The 15,000-nt window shown below is 45.1% G+C and overlaps 1 protein-coding gene across 1 annotated transcript in view; it reads left to right on the top strand.

Moving 5' to 3' along the window:
* The window catches only part of LOC143297148 (uncharacterized), an 11,209-nt gene extending 2,780 nt beyond the window's left edge, over positions 1 to 8,429 (top strand). Inside the window, exons 2-6 of the mRNA XM_076609328.1 lie at positions 1 to 230; positions 2,426 to 2,596; positions 3,351 to 3,635; positions 4,038 to 4,297; positions 7,430 to 8,429. The exon at positions 1 to 230 is cut by the window's left edge and continues 153 nt beyond it. Of these exons, the coding sequence (XP_076465443.1) occupies positions 1 to 230; positions 2,426 to 2,596; positions 3,351 to 3,635; positions 4,038 to 4,297; positions 7,430 to 8,151 (1,668 nt within the window). The 3' untranslated portion in view covers positions 8,152 to 8,429. The remainder of the gene's footprint in view (positions 231 to 2,425; positions 2,597 to 3,350; positions 3,636 to 4,037; positions 4,298 to 7,429) is intronic.
* The last annotated feature ends 6,571 nt before the right edge of the window (positions 8,430 to 15,000 follow it).

Genomic DNA, 15,000 nt, shown 5'->3' on the forward strand with positions numbered 1-15,000 from the left:
CAAGAGTGCCGGAGCAGTTCCAACCCAGCCCTGGCCGTGACGGTGGTGAAGGATGGCCAAGTGCTGCTGTCGCGTGGTTTCGGAGTCACGGCCATCGGCGGCGGCGGCGGCGGCGGCGGAAGTCGAGGCGGCGCCGAGGCGGTGACGTCGTCCACCCGGTTCAACATCGCCTCCCTCACCAAGGCGTTCACGTCCACCTTGCTTCTCAAGGTCATGGAGGAGGACGGGAGGTCAGAGTTGGTTGATTGATTAATTGATTGATTGATTGATTGATTTCAACTTGCTGGGCACGATTTTGTTGTTGTTGTTGTCGCTGGGGGGGTACGCAACATCATCATCATCATCCCGTGTCTCAGTGTGGACAACATCATCATCATCCCGTGTCTCAGTGTGGACAACATCATCATCATCCCGTGTCTCAGTGTGGACATCATCATCATCATCCCGTGTCTCAGTGTGGACAACATCATCATCATCCCGTGTCTCAGTGTGGACAACATCATCATCATCCCGTGTCTCAGTGTGGACATCATCATCATCATCCCGTGTCTCAGTGTGGACAACATCATCATCATCCCGTGTCTCAGTGTGGACAACATAATCATCATCCCGTGTCTCAGTGTGGACAACAACATCATCATCATCCCGTGTCTCAGTGTGGACAACATCATCATCATCCCGTGTCTCAGTGTGGACAACAACATCATCATCATCCCGTGTCTCAGTGTGGACAACATCATCATCATCCCGTGTCTCAGTGTGGACAACAACATCATCATCATCCCGTGTCTCAGTGTGGACAACAACATCATCATCATCCCGTGTCTCAGTGTGGACAACAACATCATCATCATCCCGTGTCTCAGTGTGGACAACAACATCATCATCATCCCGTGTCTCAGTGTGGACAACATCATCATCATCCCGTGTCTCAGTGTGGACAACATCATCATCATCATCATCCCGTGTCTCAGTGTGGACAACAACATCATCATCATCATCATCATCCCGTGTCTCAGTGTGGACAACAACATCATCATCCCGTGTCTCAGTGTCGACAACAACATCATCATCATCCCGTGTCTCAGTGTGGACAACAACATCATCATCATCCCGTGTCTCAGTGTGGACAACAACATCATCATCATCCCGTGTCTCAGTGTGGACAACATCATCATCATCCCGTGTCTCAGTGTGGACAACAACATCATCATCATCCCGTGTCTCAGTGTGGACAACAACAACATCATCATCATCCCGTGTCTCAGTGTGGACAACAACATCATCATCATCATCCCGTGTCTCAGTGTGGACAACATCATCATCATCATCCCGTGTCTCAGTGTCGACAACAACATCATCATCATCCTGTGTCTCAGTGTGGACAACAACATCATCATCATCATCATCATCCCGTGTCTCAGTGTGGACAACAACACCATCATCATCATCATCATCATCCCGTGTCTCAGTGTGGACAACATCATCATCATCATCCCGTGTCTCAGTGTGGACAACAACATCATCATCATCCCGTGTCTCAGTGTGGACAACAACATCATCATCATCCCGTGTCTCAGTGTGGACAACATCATCATCATCATCATCATCATCATCATCATCCCGTGTCTCAGTGTGGACAACAACATCATCATCATCCCGTGTCTCAGTGTGGACAACAACATCATCATCATCATCCCGTGTCTCAGTGTGGACAACAACATCATCATCATCCCGTGTCTCAGTGTGGACAACAACATCATCATCATCATCCCGTGTCTCAGTGTGGACAACATCAGCATCATCATCATCATCCCGTGTCTCAGTGTGGACAACATCATCATCATCATCCCGTGTCTCAGTGTAGACAACATCATCATCATTATCCCGTGTCTCAGTGTGGACCAGAGGGGGGAGTGTTTGTGTGTGGATGTATGTAGGTGCGTGCGTGCGTGCCCGCGCTAGCGTGTGTGTGTGTGTGTGTGTGTGTGTGTGTGTGTGTGTCCGTCAATGTCTGTGAGTCTCTTTGTGTATCTGTGCGCGCGCGCGCGTATGTGTGTGTGTGTGTGTGTGTGTGTGTGTGTGTGTGTGTGTGTGTGTGTGTGTGTGTGTGTGTGTGTGTGTGTGAGCAGGCGCTATATTATGTATCGAAATCATTCATTGATTATTCAGTTACGAATTGACTGGCAGTAAACTATGAATTGCATACAGCAGAAATCGATTCCCAGAATATCCTCCAGGCAGGAATATAAAAGATTATTTTTTTGTTTCATCTAGTATTCGGAGGGGGGAGGGGGAGAGAGGGGGTTTCTCTGATGAGTTGTGTCGTTTGTTTGGTTTTGTTTGTGTTTTGTTTTTTTCAGCAGGAGTGTTAGTTCAATATCTACTACCGCATTATATTGCGCATTAATATTCGGCCATCCAGATACAACTTATCCACCAAGGTACGGGAGGTGCTGGGCGAGGACCTTCAGTTCGTTGACGATGTGCGCACCAAGGAGGCCACGGTGGAGGATTTGCTGTCTCACAAAGTGGCCATCCCGTCCGACAACAGGCTTCGGTTCAACAACAACGTGACGAGAGCCAACTTGAAAGAGTTAGTATTTTCCTGGCTACACACACACACACACACACACACACACACACACACTCACGCGCGCGCGCGCGCACAGACGCACACACACACACTTATACAGCAAACACACACACACACACACACACACACATACGAATACTCACTAATACACCAACACACACACACACACACACACAGGATATGCCAACAGCAATAAATATTCACACACTTACACCCAGAGAGAGAGAGACAGAGAGGAAGAAAGAGAGAGACACACACATATATACCCCCCACTCCCTACAATCTGTGTGTGTGTGTGTGTGTGTGTGTGTGTGTGTGTAATGTTGTCAACTCAAGCAGAAGCCTCCTTCACTTGGTAACAACTATTTAATTTCAAAAACAGTCGTATTTTCATACACCGATCCGGCCAGTTTACATCCACAGACACTTTCGGGGTGTATGTCTCACAAATTGTGAAGTGAAAGGGGGAATGGTGCTAGTTGGTAAAAACCAAAAAAACAAAACAACAGAAAACAACAACAAAAAACAAGGGAAAAAAGGGGGAAAAAAAGGAGAAAAAAAACGGAAAAAAATACCACCCCCTCCCTCTCCCCCCAAAAAAACCCCCTTACAGTGTGTGACAAATTATCACCGATCATCAGATCAAGTCAAACTGATGATAAGTTATTACGACTGCTGCGGAATATTGAGAAAACAAAACAAAAACAGCATCAACAACAACAACAACAACAAAAATCATCCAATTGTTTTCCAGTCGACTGAAGTATCTCCAAACGCCCTACGCCTTCCGGAACGTCTACATCTACAGCAACCTCATGTACGGTCTGGCTACGCGCATGACGGAAGTCATCGGCGGTGCAGGCTGGGAGGACCTGGTCCGGCGTCATCTGTACGAACCGCTGGGGATGAACAGGTCCACCTTTGTCAGAGACGTCACAGGCAGCAGCAGCAGCAGCAGCAGCAGCAGCAGCACTGGCGTTGCACGGGCTTACCGCTTGTACTTCGGAGACCTGAAGCCTGTCTCGCCGCATTTGCCTTTGTGAGTATGTGTGTGTGTGGGGGGGGGGGGGGGGGGGGGGGGGGGGGGCGAGGAGGTGGTATGGGGGTGGGAGGGGCTTGGGGGGGATGTAGCTTAGGGTGTGGGAGGGATGTTGCTTGTTTGTGTATGTGTGTGTGTGTGTGTGTTCGTGTTCGTGTGTGTGTGTGTGTGTGTGTGTGTGTGACACCTTTGCAAATATGTGTGTGTTGGCGTCCGTGTTTATCCATCTATCCGACGCCATATGAAAATTCGTTTACAGTGGTTCAGTTTGGATATGATTATCTTGGTGTACGTTCCCTTTTTCGTGTTTCTCTTTCGTAAGACACACACACACACACACACACACACAGTTTAACAAACTTCTGAATAAAAAAAAAAGATAATTTTTTTCTCTCTGTCCAGCCAATGGTCAGAGCTGGCGGGGTCAGGGTCGGTGGTGTCCACCGCAGACGACATGGCCAGGTGGATGAACTTTCACCTGTCCAAAGGTCAAGGGCCAGAGGCGGGGAAGAGGGTCATGACGGAGAGCACCATGGAGCAGCTGTACAAACCGCGCACCGCCATGGACAAGTCCCCGCTGTCCAAATTCCGACAACCCGATGTGCCAGTCACCTTCACCTACGACGTGTATGGCCTGGGGTTTCGCAATGGGTACTACAGAGGTGAGATGGTTTGCTTCGATATTGTTATCTTTGTGGACCTTCCCTTTTTCACAGTTGTTACTACAGAGGTAAATGGTTCGTTTGGATATTATTACCATGGTGATCCTTCCCTTTTTTCGCAATGCGTACTACAGAGGTAAGATAGCTCGTTTGGATATGTTTATCTTGGTGATCCTTCCCTTTTTTGCAATGGGTACTACAGAGGTAAATGATTCGTTCGGATATGTTTATCTTGGTGTACCTTCCCTTTTCGCAATGGGTGAGATGGTTCGTCTGGATATGGTTATCTTTGTGAACCTTCCCTTTTTCGCAATGGGTACTGCAGAGGTAAATGGTTCGTTTGGATATGATTATCTTGGCATTCCTTCTCTTTTTCGCAGTGGGTACTACAGAGGTGAGATGGTTCGTTTGGATATGATTATCTTGGTGTACCTTCCCTTTTCGCAATGTGTACTACAGAGGTAAATGGTTCGTTTGGATATTATTACCATGGTGATCCTTCCCTTTTTTTCGCAATGGGTACTACAGAGGTAAATGGTTCGTTTGGATATTATTATCTTGGTGTACCTTCCCTTTTTCGCAGTGGGTACTACAGAGGTAAATGGTTCGTTGGGATATTATTATCTTGGTTACCTTCCCTTTTGCGCAATGCGTACTACAGAGGTAAGATAGCTCGTTTGGATATGTTTATCTTGGTGATCCTTCCCTTTTTCGCAGTGGGTACTACAGAGGTAAATTGTTCGTTTGGACATTATTATCTTGGTGTACCTTTCCTTTTTAGCAATCGGTACTACAGAGGTAAGATAGTTCGTTTGGATAATTGTTCTCTTGGTGTACCTTCCCTTTTCGCAATGGGTACTACAGAGGTAATTGGTTCATCTGGATATGTTTATCTTGGCATCTCTTCCTTTTCCGTAATGGGTACCACAGAGGTAAATGGTTCGTTTGGATATGATTATCTTGGCATACCTTCCCTTTTTTGCAATGGGTACTACAGAGGTGAGATGGTTCGTTTGGATATTGTTAGTGAACCTTTCCCTTTTTCGCAATGGGTACTACAGAGGTAAATGGTTCATCTGAATATGTTTATCTTGGCATCTCTTCCTTTTCCGTAATGGGTACCACAGAGGTAAATGGTTCGTTTGGATACGATTATCTTGGCATACCTTCCCTCTTTTCGCAATGGGTACTACAGAGGTAATTGGTTCATCTGGATATGTTAATCTTGGCATCTCTTCCTTTTCCGTAATGGGTACCACAGAGGTAAATGGTTCGTTTGGGTATTATTATCTTGGTGTACCTTCCTTTTTCGCAATGGGTACTACAGGGGTGAGATGGTTCGTTTGGATATCGTCATTTTGGTGATCCTTCCCTTTTTTCGGAATGGGTACTACAGATGTAAGATAGTTCGTTTCGATAGGTTTATCTTGGCATTCAATCCCTTTTTCGCAGTGGGTACTACAGAGGTAAGATGGTTCGTTTGGATATTGTTATCTAAGTGAAGCTTCCCTTTTTCGCAATGTGTGCTACAGAGGTAAATGGTTCGTTCTGATATGTTTATCTTGGCATACATTCCTTTTTCGCAATGAGTACCACAGAGGTAAGTGATTCGTTTGGGTATCATTATCTTGGTGTATCTTCCTTTTTCGCAATGGGTACTACAGAGGTGAAATCGTTCGTTTGGATATGATTATCTTGGTGTACCTTCCCTTTTTCGTGTTTCTCTTTCCACAGCCAATACCTGTGGTGGCTATAGGTTTGGCTTCGTGTTTATATTAATAGTGGCATTGTTCTACTTTTATTGTTTATTCATTTGTTTTGTTTCTTCATTTGCATCAGTTACGAATACGTTATTTGATATAAATGATAATGTATGGTTTATCAGCCGTCTCCTAATGAAGTGAAGTGAAGCGTGTGAGCACAGTTTAAGCTTTAAGCTTTTTGTACTGAAGATCGCAATTGAAGATAATTTGCACTGTATAGAAGCCAGACTTAGCTCCGGGAATATTTACCAACTATTTCAGAACACAAAGTATATTACCATTTTGAATAAACCAAATACCACACCGGTACGAAATCCAGATGACATGAGCACATCGCCAACGTTGACAGACACAGGGAAGAGATATCTTCCACTGACGATTGTTTCTGTTCACACGAAGATCTCCTCCTCCTCCTGTACTATAAATGATACAAAACAGGTAATGTCCACCACCACAATAACCCAAGCTAACATGTCCATCCTTTATATTTCAGCTGTTTTCGAATAGCTGATTTGCGTCCCCTCATCTTCAACGTCTGACAAAGTATAGCAAAACTAAAGACGGGATACGGATACAGATAGTTCATTCAGGTAAAGACCATTGACTCTGGTCAAGCAAACGCTTGAGCATGTGATAGAAACAAGTTATTCGCGGTCGTGTCATGAAGAAAACAAAGTTAAGTCTTTTAAAACATCAGGGTTGATCGCAACCTGAATGCTTTAACTCATTCAGTACGGCCAGTCCTCTCTTCTCCTCTACACAGACCCCTCGGATGTCCAGTGGGTGTCTGAATGACCCAACCTTTAGCTTCCGTGGTCAGAATTGTGGTATTCTTTGTCAACATTCACCTCTTCAGTATGAGAGCGTTCCGCTTGCAATATTTTGATGATGGTAATTGGGATGAAACGCTGTTAACGTCGTCTCTTTCGCCGTTCGTATGGAGAGAGTTAAACACACAGACTTACTAAAGAAGAGAGAGAGACAGAGACAGAGAGAGAAGGAGAGGGTGACGTAGCAGGCGCGTACTTAACCACCAATGAAGTGAAATTGTCAGCAGAGATACGTGTGAGTTTAGTGTGCTACAGGTATGCTGATTCCGAATGTCATTCTTGAGACCAGCAGCCAGCTGCAGTATCAGTATCAGTAGCTCAAGGAGGCGTCACTGCCTTCGGACAAATCCATATACGCTACACCACATCTGCCAAGCAGATGCCTGACCAGCAGCGTAACCCAGCGTGCTTTGTCAGGCCTTGAGAGAGAGAGAGAGAGAGAGAGAGAGAGAGAGAGAGAGAGAGAGAGAGAACTAAATGAAAAACACCAGCAAGAGAGGGTACATACATTGGTTCAAACAAAATTTTTCACTCTCCAGGCTACCCGATCGTGGGCCATGGGGGGTCGTCCTTCGGCTACCGCAGCCTGCTGACCCTGATGCCTTCCCAGAGGCTGGGGGTCTTCACCGTCATGTCGGGAGGGGACACGTCCTACAGGACGCGCGGAACCCTGCACGCCTACCTGATGGACCGGGCCCTACAGGTGCCCTCCCCCTGGCTCAACACCTCCACCCTCTGCTCCTTCCCCGCCCCCTGGCACAACGTCACCAGCAAGACATGGCCCCCCTATGACGTCAACGCCACCCTCGCCCACAGCGTCTCTGCCTACGTGGGCCTCTACGAGCACCCTGCCTACGGGACGTTCGAGGTCAGGGCGTGGCAGCCCTCCGGATCCTCGGACGACGGACGTGAGCCCGCCGCTCCCCTCACTCTCTTCTACGGGTTTGCCACCTGGGATTTGATCCCACTGTCCTCGTCGTCGTCGTCTTCGGCCGTTTCACCCAGCACTGCTGCCGGTGGTGAGGCTTTCTACGGCAAGGGGCGTAACGTCACAGCGTGGATCGATTACTCTCCCTTTGTGTTCCACGCCCCGCCCAATGGAAGCGAGGTGATTGTGGAGATGAGCGCCCCAGGCCTGGAGAAGCGATCCCCTCGGGTGTTCACTAGGATCGGGGCGAAGAAGACCTCTCGTGCCAGCGTTTGTGGTGTTTATGTGCCCTTGCTGTTGCTTGTCTGTCTGGCTGCATTTTTCATGCAGTGAATGCTTTTAACCTGTAAACGAGAAGAAGAAAAAAACCTGCACATAGGTCTTTGAAGATACTCATATCCACTGGATTGTTGACGGAGGAAATGTAATTTTCAGTTTACGAGTGTTTCCATCTCGTCCCCCTTTTTTCTTTTTGTCGATTTCTGTTACATGATACGTGTTTCATTCTGCTCTACACTGATACAGTTTGTGAAAAGAGAAAAACACACGGTGATGAAATGAAACCGCGAAGGCGCAATAGTGAGGAGTGAGAGAGTGATGAATAAGTATGAGGGGGAGAGAGAGCGAAAGAGGGCGGGAAAGAGAGGGGGAAGAGAGAGAGAGAGAGAGAGAGAGAGAGAGAGAGAGAGAGAGAGAGAGAGAGAGAGAGAGAGAGAGAGCAGATATTATATTCAGTGAGTTTTTTGTTCAACAATCGACATTGGATTCTACGGACGATTTGCTCCCAGCACTACCTCTATTTGAAAATGAAAGTTCAATTTTGCTCTCGCCACATAAAGTTCAAAGCGTAATAGATATCACTGATAAAGAAAAGCATCTGATCCTGATTTAATCCACAACCGTTTATCTTTGCAGTTGATGCCATTGATGACCCACTAACCAAGCTTAACTAAGCTGTTTAATCAATCACTTCAGGAGGGATAATTCCCCACGAAGTGGAAACATGCACACGTTGTCCCAATACATAAAAAAGACCCAAGAGAATTATGTAACAACCACCGCCACATTTCTTTAATTAGATGTCTTGGCAAAGTTCCTGAAAGATGTATACATAAACATGTGCTCTCCTTCCTAACAGACAATTATATTCTCACCTCAATACAGTCTGATTTTTATCCCGGGAGTCTCAACGGTTAATAAGCTTTTAAATTAAAAAAAAGATTTATGTAAAGCTTTCGATGAAGGCATAAGAACCCAAGCTATCTGTTTTGATATACTCAAGGCATTTGACCGCGTGTGCGAAGGCTATTGGCAAAACTCGAATCTATAGGAATACGAGTTAAATTATTTCACTACCACCGTCTATTATCACTTACAGTGAAAAGACTTTAAAGAACGAACGAGGTAAATTACTTATCTGATTAAATACTTATTTGTCAAATCGCACAGAGAACGTTGTGATTAAAGGAGAATAATCTAGTATAAGAACAATAACGGCTGGTGTTTTACAAGTCTGTGTCCTTGGACCCCTTCTATTCTTATTATATATTATCGATATTGTCACTAATAATAATTGTTTCAGCTTTTTAGCTTTTTGCTGACGACACTAGCATGTCTTTAGCCCTGAGATATGATCAGTTACGCGGTGAAATACTAAATTTAGATTTTAAAAAGATAAATGATTGGGCTAAAGTAAGGAAAGTTGATTTTAACGAGCAAAAAACTGAACTACTTAATATGACCTGTGATCATAATCCAATGCCAGTGTACACATTTGGGCATAATACGCTAGACGATGTTCCACATTATAAAGACTTGAGCGTAACAATTCAAAACAATTGCAAATGGGACGAGTATGTTTAAATTATTACAAACAAGGCTAACCCTCTTGTTAGTTGTCTGAGGTCTTATAAATTCAAACTGAATCGAAAATCTCCTGAAACAATGTATAGATATTTCGTTTTACCTGTATACGACCACGCAGACATAGTGTGGGATAGTTGTAACAAGAAACTAACTAACAGTTTGGAAAAGCTTCACTTAGAAGCTATACGATTCATCACTGGAGCGGTTTGTGGAATGCACAAAAACTTTTCAAAGAGTCGGGATTATGTCCCTTAAGAAAAAGACACAAACTGATATTTCATCACAAGTTTGTTAACTACTTAAAAAAGCCCTACTCCCACCACTAGTATCTGCTCAAATTCCCTATCACAGACGTAAAGTTCTAGAACATAACGTTCCCCGATATAAAACTGAGACGTATGCTGCTTCCTTCTTTCCCTCAGCAACCAGACTATGGAACGAACTACCCGGATATATTCAAACCAGTACTTCTGTTAGTCAGTTTAAACATTTGTCTCTCTTCTTTGGATCCAGTAGTTCCTGCTCACATTTATTACGGAAAAACGAACGCAGCAAATCATCCACTGCAGACTGAGACTCGGCATGAGAAACCTTAACTCAGACATAAACAAAAGACATCGACTGAATGACCTGGAGTGTGCTTGTGGTGACCCCAATGAAGCAGCTTATCACTTTTTTCCTCCACTGCTCTCGCTATATTTGACTATATTTAGTCATTCGGATGAGACGATAAACCGAGGTCCCGTGTGCAGCATGTACTTAGCGCACGTAAAAGAACCCACGGCAACAAAAGGGTTGTTCCTGGCAAAATTATGTAGAAAAAACACTCCGATAGGAAAACAAATAAAACTGCACGCAGGAAAAAAAAATAAAAAAAAGGGTGGCGCTATAGTGCAGCGACGCGCTCTCCCTGGGGAGAGCAGCCCGAATTTCACACAGAGAAATCTGTCGTGATAAAAAGAATAATACAATACAATATGAACAATCGTCTCCAAACGGCTCCCACTCTCCCACTTGAACTCAGAAGTTTACAGTTCTGCTGTGTCTCAGAGCTGCACACACAACTGAGTTTAGACGAAAATGGTCAACATTTTCAGAGTTGTACACGAATTTAGTTTGAACTATGGGCGATTCTGAATTCTCTTATGACAATCCTGCGATCGAGCGCTAGACCTTCTGCAATTGAATATTGTAAAGCAGGTTTTTTGGGTCTTTTGTTGTTGTTGTTGTTGTTGTTTTTCCTGGGAGCAAATTGCCACCACTACTCCCCCTCTCTCTCTCGTTCTTTCACATCACATACTTCTTCTTCTTCTTCTGCGTTCACTCGTATGCACACGAAAGGGCTTTTACGTGTATGACCGTTTTTACCCCGCCATGTAGGCAGCCATACTCCGTTTTCGGGGGTGTGCATGCTGGGTATGTTCTTGTTTCCATAACCCACCGAACGCTGACATGGATTACAGGATCTTTAACGTGCGTATTTGATCTTCTGCTTGCATATACACACGAAGGGGGTTCAGGCACTGGCAGGTCTGCACATATGTTGACCTGGGAGATCGTAAAAATCGCCACCCTTTACCCACCAGGCGCCGTCACCGTGATTCGAACCCGGGACCCTCAGATTGACAGTCCAACGCTTTAACCACTCGGCTATTGCGCCCGTCACATCACATACTGTTTCCTGCTGTTTTAACACTCTATCTTTGTAATGTTGTGTCCCTTCATGTATTATTTTCCCTCGTACCTGCCAATGTGATTATATTAACTTTGATTCCTTTAACTTGCCAGCACAAGTCTTCTGCTTGATTGTTCCTTATTGGGTAGGGCTCAGATAAGCCATGTCTAGATGCCCTTCCCCTGGTTTGTGTGCTTATGCTATGTTCTTTGAATACAAATTGTTTAAAAGCAATGTTATTTTTTTATGTGCTATACACCATACAGCACCCGGCGGTATGAAGAATTGAACTCCAAGGCGAAAAAGGTTCGATGTTTCATGCCCTTGGTGCTTGACATTCCGAGTTTTTGACAATCTAGTCAAGTTGGGTGTGTAGCCTGTGTGGGCGGAGCACCTGACCAGAAAGTAGGTCTTCTTCTTCTTCTTCTGCGTTCGTGGGTTGCAACTCCCACGTTCACTCGTATGTACACGAGTGGACTTTTACGTGTATGACCGTTTTTACTCCGCCATGTAGGCAGCCATACTCCGTTTTCGGGAGTGTGCATGCTGGGTATGTTCTTGTTTCCATAACCCACCAAACGCTGACATGGATTACAGGATCTTTAACGTGCGTATTTGATCTTCTGCTTGCGTATACACACGAAGGGGGTTCAGGCACTAGCAGGTCTGCACATATGTTGACCTGGGAGATCGGAAAAATCTCCACCCTTTACCCACCAGGCGCCGTTACCGAGATTCGAACCCGGGACCCTCAGATTGAAAGTCCAACGCTTTAACCACTCGGCGATTGCGCCCGTCAGAGAGTAGGTCGTCTCGGATGTGATTCACGCACGTGTCGTAATTTTCACTTCTCCTTTTACTGGCCATGAAGTTGTAATTATAATTCTAAAGCTATAGGATATTATTAATTATTTTAAAAGTATATGATATCATTACGTTTTTTTTTTAATCTGACTACTTCTGTATTTTCTATTTGATGCTCTTTTGTCGCCTGCCTAACTCTCTTGTATCTAATTTCTTTCTTCTTATCCATCGCTCAATCTTGTGTTTGTTTTGTTTGTTTATTAATCCTTTGTTGTTGGTGTTGTCTTTTTTGTCGTCTTTTTCTTTATTGTCTTCGTCCTCTTTTTCGTCCAATGTTTGAATACAAGTATCCACTCTTGTGGAAATAAAGTGATTCAGTAGCTAAATAATAATAATAATAATAATATAATAATAATAATTATTATTATCATCATCATCATCATCATCTTCTTCGTCATCTTCATCATTGTTATTATTGTCATCATTAGTTGGACTGACAGTTGTAGGACTAAACTAACATGAAAGTCTCAGGGAAATGCATTTCATAGTAGTCTTACTTTATTGTAGCGTTTCGCTTTATTCCCATAACAGCCGCCCCCCCCCCCCACCCACCCACCAAAAATAATAATAATGACAATAATAACAATTATTATTATTATTATTATTATTATTATTATTGTTATAATTATGATTATTATTATTAGTTGTGGCTTAGTTTGAACGATAGTTGCAGAACTACACTAACTGACAGTCTCTTCCATAACAACTGAACAAAATCAAACTTGGCAGTACATCCATCCCTCTTTCCAGCTCAGTCAGGAACCTCGGCGTTGTCCTTGACAACACGCTGTCCATGCAAAAATTTATCAGTCAGACATGTCAATCCTGCTACTGTCAATTGCGACGCATCAGTTCCATTCGGAAATATCTGTCCACCTACGCAACATCTAGATTTGTCGTTTCTCTCAGTATCTCTCGCCTTGACTACTGTAACTCTGTATTGTCTGGTTTGTCTGCTTCATCCATTCAGTCCCTTCAGCGCATACAAAACTCTGCTGCCCGACACGTCCTCAGAAAGAAAAGATCTGAGCACATCACTCCTCTTTTGCAACATCTCCACTGGCTCCCTGTCTCACACAGAATAAAGTATAAGATCAGCACTCTATGTTATAAATGTATTCACAGATCTGCCCCTTTCTATCTTTGTGGCTGCCTTCACCTCTATACTCCATCTCGGCTTCGGGTCCACTATGTTTACGCATGCCCAGATTCAAACACTCCACGGTTGGACGCCGCTCTTTCTCTGTCTCTGGACCTTGCATTTGGAATGAACTTATTCTTTTGTTTCATCAGGTCTCCGCACTCAGCTCTTTCAGGTCTGGCCTTAAAACCCACCTCTTCACAAGATAGCCTCTTTCTTGTCTTCAGTTTCTTCAGTTTTAGAGTTATGCATGTGTGTGAATGACTGGTGTGAAACTATATTGTAGCGTTTCGCTTTATTTCCGTAATGCCGTTCAGGAGGAAAGAACAGTCCAGCGAGGTTTTTTTCTGTAGTAACTGAAGATGAATAAATGTTCGTTTTTTTTCTTCTTGTTGTTTTTTTGTACACTTTGCCTTTATATTGTTTGTTCACTCTGTGTGTGTGTGTATGTATGTGTGTGTGTGTGTGTGTGTGTGTGTGTGTGTGTGTGTGTGTGTGTGTGTGTGTGTGACAGAGAGAGAGAGAGAGAGAGAGAGAGTGTGTGTGTGGGTGTGGGTGTGTATTTGATTGATTGATGTGGATACTAGCGCATATCTTCGGTCGGAGACCAAACTTCTAAGCGCTTTGCAAACACGAGGTCATTTGCACAACAGGCTGCCTACCTGGGCAGAGCCCACTAACGGCATGCTGTGTCCATATCCCACCGAACGCTGGCATGGATTACATGATCTTTAACGTGCGTATTTGATCTTCTGCGTGCGTACACAAACGAAGGGGGTCCAGGCACTAGCAGGTCTGCACACATGTTGTCCTGGGGGATCGGAAAATTCTCTAACCTTTACCCACCAGGCGCCGTCACCGAGATTCGAACCCGGGACCCTCAGATTGAAATTCCCACGCTTTAACCATTCGGCTATTGCGCCCGTTGTTGCCGTGGGTTATTGTTCTTTGACGTGCGCTGGGCGCATGCCGCACACAGGATATCGGTTTATCGTCTCATCCGAATGACGAGCGTCCAGACCATCACTCAAGGTCTGAGTGAAGGGTAGGAGAAAATACAGGCGACTGTGGGAATCGAACAAGTCCACTCAGATCCTCTCGCTTGCAAGGTGGGCGTATTACCTCTACTAGGCCAACACCCCACTTGTTGCTGATATGTCGAGTGAGTCAGCTGTATCTTCAGCAGCCTAACCCCCCCCCCTTCGCCCCCCCCCCTCCCCGGCCTCCACCCTAACCTTCCCGACCTCATGCCATCATGCAACATTTGTTTGCTTGGTTTTCGATATTTTCTGCTGCTGCTGCTGCTGCTGGTGGTGGTGGTGGTGGTGGTGGTGGAGGTGGTGGGGGTGGTGGTGGTGGTGGTGGTGGTGGTGGTGGTGGTGTGTGTGTGTGTGTGTGTGTGTGTGTGTGTGTGTGTGTGTGTGTGTGTGTGTGTGTGTGTCTTCCCCCTCTGTGTCTTCTATTTTACTTTTCGGCAACCGACCCGTTGCCTTTCTCTCATCGGTAATTTCACATGTTCTTCATCAAAGAGCAAGAACGTGGCCTCAAAATCGAGCTGCAGCGATGGGCAATTCCCCTCTGGGCGTTGGCATTGGGGGGCGTTACTGCCCCTCCCTCCCTCTCCCTCCCTCCCTCT

This window comes from Babylonia areolata, chromosome 22 (genome assembly GCF_041734735.1).
Source record: "Babylonia areolata isolate BAREFJ2019XMU chromosome 22, ASM4173473v1, whole genome shotgun sequence".
Lineage (NCBI taxonomy): Eukaryota > Metazoa > Mollusca > Gastropoda > Neogastropoda > Buccinidae > Babylonia > Babylonia areolata.